General features: G+C 33.7%; 1 protein-coding gene across 1 annotated transcript in view; it reads right to left on the reverse strand.

The window, feature by feature from the left end:
- Positions 1-2682, reverse strand: part of LOC123012013 (alpha-N-acetylgalactosaminidase-like) — a 3999-nt gene extending 1317 nt beyond the window's left edge. Inside the window, exons 1-3 of the mRNA XM_044409764.1 lie at positions 2396-2682; positions 1914-2349; positions 280-441 (exon numbers count right to left, since the gene is read on the reverse strand). Of these exons, the coding sequence (XP_044265699.1) occupies positions 280-441; positions 1914-2349; positions 2396-2556 (759 nt within the window). The 5' untranslated portion in view covers positions 2557-2682. The remainder of the gene's footprint in view (positions 1-279; positions 442-1913; positions 2350-2395) is intronic.
- Positions 2683-4120: the final 1438 nt, after the last annotated feature.

A 4120-nucleotide genomic window follows, 5' to 3' on the forward strand; every position in this document is an offset into this window, starting at 1 on the left:
AATTATTTTTTTAATTTTTGAAATCGGGCCATAAATAAAAATTCTACAGCGCCTGGCATTTTTTAAAAATCACCCTGTATAAAAAAATTGACAATATATTTTAATATGTATTATAAAAAATTACACAAAATTAACAACATTTTTATGTCAAATTTGACTTTTTTGACATTGACATTTCGCTAAATAAGACGTTTTTGGCCATTTTTTTGAATTGTGTGTCTCAATGTTGCCAACATAATTTCAAAATCACGGGTCACTTTGATCAAAACTTTACATTACCATGTCTGGGTCGTTCCAATGGCCGGGGCCCGCATATGGCAACAAGGCGACTTGATTCAAACTGAACCAATCCGTGATTTTGGCAACACTGTCCCATGAGTCTTGAATGTCGCCATAGTTACGCCACAGATTACAGTGTTCGACCGCCGCGCTATAATTCGCCTGAAACACCCTGTATATATTTTTAAGCGTCAATTAGGAGCAAATTAATTTTGACAGTTATCACAATTTTAAATTTGACAATTGTAAAAAAAATTGAATTTGACAGTAAGCTGTCAAAAATTTTTGAATTTTCTCTTAGATTTTTGTAGAAAACTGTATGTCGAGGTGTAATTTGCCTGAAACACACTGTGTATATTTTTAAGCGTCAATTAGACGCAAATCAATTTTGATAATTGTGAAAATTTTTAATTTAACAGTTGTTAAATCAAAAAAAATTGATTTTCTTCTAGATTTTTGTGAAAAATGTACATTGAGGTGTAATTTGTCTGAAACACCCTGTATATATTTTTAAGCGTCAATTAGGCGCAAATCAATTTTGATAATTGTGAAAATTTTTAATTTAACAGTTGTTAAATCAAAAAAAAATTGATTTTCTTCTAGATTTTTGTAGAAAAATGTACATTGAGGTGTAATTTGTCTGAAACACCCTGTATATACTTTTAAGGCGCAAATCAATTTTGATAATTGTGAAAATTTTTAATTTGACAGTTGTCAAAAAATGTTGATTTTCTCCTAGATTTTTGTAGAAAATTGTACTTCGAGGTGTAATTTGCCTGAAACATCCTGTATATATTTTAAAGCGTCAGCTTGGAGCAAATCAATTTTGACACTTATCAAAATTTTAAATTTGACAGTTGTAAAAAATTTTGAATTTGACAGTAAGTTGTCAAAAAATTTTGATTTTTTTCCTAGATTTTTGTAGAAAACTGTACGTCGAGGTGTAATTTGTCTGAAACATCCTGTATATATTTTTAAGCATCAATTAGGCGCAAATCAATTTTGATAATTGTGAAAATTTTTAATTTGACAGTTGTTAAATCAAAAAAATTTGTTTTTTTTTCTAGATTTTTGTAGAAAACTGTACGTCGAGGTGTAATTTGCCTGAAACACCCTGTATATATTTTTAAGCGTCAGCTTGGAGCAAATCAATTTTGACAGTTAACAAAATTTTAAATTTGACAGTTATCAAAAATATTGAATTTGAAAGTAAGTTGTCAAAAAATTTTGATTTTTTCCTAGATTTTTGTAGAAAACTGTACGTCGAGGTGTAATTTGCCTGAAACACCTTGTATATATTTTTAAGCGTCAATGAGGAGTAAATCAATTTTGACAGTTGTCAAAATTTGTAATTTGACAGTTGTCAAAAACTTTTGATTTTGTCTTAGATTTTTGTTGTAAAGTGTACGTCGAAGTGTAATTTGCCTGAAACACTTTGTATATGTATATTTTTAAGTGTCAATTAGGATTTTGACAGTTGTCAAAAACTACGTCGAGGTGAGGGGAAACATCCTGTATATAGTTTTAAGCGTCAATTAGGAGCAAAACTAAAATTTGGTAGTTGTCAAAATTTTAAATTTGACATTTGTCAAAAAAATTTGTATTTTCTCCTAGATTTTTGTAGAAAATCGTACGTTGAGGCCTTTGTAGGCGGGAAAACTGCAGGAGAAGACAATGGGGCGTCGGGTTTGGTTCAAATAGGCCTCCATTTCGGCGTATCCGTCCTCCATTCCGTCCAAATCGGCGTAACAACCATCGAGTTTGAGATAATCGACGCCCCAATCGGCGAAAGTTTGGGCGTCGAGCGCCAAATGGTCGATGCTTCCGGGGTATCCCCCGCAGGTCTTGGTCCCGTAGTCCTCGTAAATCCCGAATTTGAGCCCTTTGGCGTGGACATAGTCGGCGAGGGCCTTGATTCCCGAGGGAAAACGCCCAGGATCGGGCTGGAGTCGGCCCTCGGAGTCCCTTTCCATGGCCAACCAGCAGTCGTCGACGATGACGTACTCGTAGCCGGCGTCCAAAAACCCATCAGACGCCATTTTGTCCGCCATGTCGCGGAAAAGTCGCTCACTTTGTTTTTAAATTAAATTGGGGTTTTGGGGTTTGGGGGATTTACCTGATGCAGTCGGTGGGGTAGGTGGCGCAGTCGGTGATGCACCGGAAGCGCTCCCAGTGCATCCACCCCATCGGGGGGGTCAAGGCCAACCCGTTATCGAGACAGTCTATTTGAGACAAAAGGTGAAGGAAAATTGGTACCACTGGGATTAGTTTTAACATTTTTTAGTTAGTTATTAGACACGAGCACAATTACAATACTTTTGACACACTATTGTGTCAATTTTTTTTATCAAAAATTATCTCAAATTGCTCTTGAAAACTTGAAATGATTTGATTGTTTTGTGTCAACTGTTTTACGATGTGCTCATTTTTGTGAAATTTGAGGTTTTTTACCACCAGGAATTCAATTTATGCACTTTTTGACATTTGGGTCAATTTAAAAATTTTCAATTTTTGGAAAAAGCTTATGCATTTATGTCGCTGCGCCACCACGCCCCCGGCCAGTATCATCTTTGTTCTAAATCTAATATATTCAAACAGAACATTTTTCAAAAATTAATTTTTTGCATTTGTACCAGGTTTTATTTTTAGATTTGGATCAATTTTTATTTTTTTATTTTTGTCGGGATTTTCGAATTATTGCTGTTAGCCTATTTTACTTGGCACCATTGGCAAGCAAATTTAATTTTCCTAAGAATTTTTTTTCTCCAAATAAAACGAAAATTACAATTTTGCTACCTTCAAAAACTCAAAATATTCGTAAATTTACTTGACCCAATAATGTTTTAGACACTTTTTTGAGTCTTTAGCGCCTCTGGAAATGTAAAAAAACGTTAAATGGATCAATTTTAAAGTTGAAATTTTTTTTGATTTTTGTCGAGATTTTGGTCGATTTTTGGCACCCGGAGCGGTCTAACGGCAATAACTCCGGACTTATCAGAGATAACCTCTTATATTTGAAAATTGAATTTTCTATCATATATTAAAAAGTTCAGTGCTCTACGATGAATAGTTATCGAGAAAATTTCTGATAAAGTCAAAATTATCGAGAATTTAAATCCGACTATAACTTCAAAACTACTACGAATTTTGCAGTTTAATTGACGCCAATCGATTCCCCGGAACATTTTACATAGGTWTAGGTCAAAATATTATGTCATTGAGACTCAGTTTTGCCGCAATTTACAAAATAAAAAAAGTAAAAATTTGTCAACACCTCCCCCTTAAAAACTAATGTTTTTAAACATGTCTCAGATTCAATTTAAACCTATCTTATCCGATAGATTTTGACGCGCTAATTTCGAATTTCCCAATTATTTTGCTCTATCTCCTTTAGTTTCGCCGTAATCGGCGTTTAAATATTCAAATTTTTTTTGCGAGATATCGACTTGGCTTTGGCCTCAGTCGATAGATTTTCTTACGCTGATTACGATGGAATTAAATTCTTTGCTCTAAGTTTAATAGTTTGGCCGTAATCGCCGTTCAAAAAGTGAAAATTGTAAAAATTGTGAAACTTTAAACGCGTTTTTCTACGAAACTATAACATTTAGAGCAAAGAGCTAAAAAACATTAAAAGTAGCTTGAAATTATCTATTTATTGGCGCAAACCGGAAGTCGCTCCGGGTTATGGCTCCGGGTACAGAGCCATTTTTAGTTTTTTTTAAAAAAATTAATATCTCAAAAACTATGAGTCTTAGGTCAACAGGGTTTATACAGGCGTGTTCTCCGGTTAATTTTACATATAGTACTAGTTTTTCATAAGAATCAAAAAATGTTGATTTTT

This window comes from Tribolium madens, unplaced genomic scaffold (genome assembly GCF_015345945.1).
Source record: "Tribolium madens isolate multiple individuals breed KSU strain unplaced genomic scaffold, Tmad_KSU_1.1 Scaffold_91;HRSCAF=231;Tcas5.2_LG7, whole genome shotgun sequence".
Taxonomy (NCBI): domain Eukaryota; kingdom Metazoa; phylum Arthropoda; class Insecta; order Coleoptera; family Tenebrionidae; genus Tribolium; species Tribolium madens.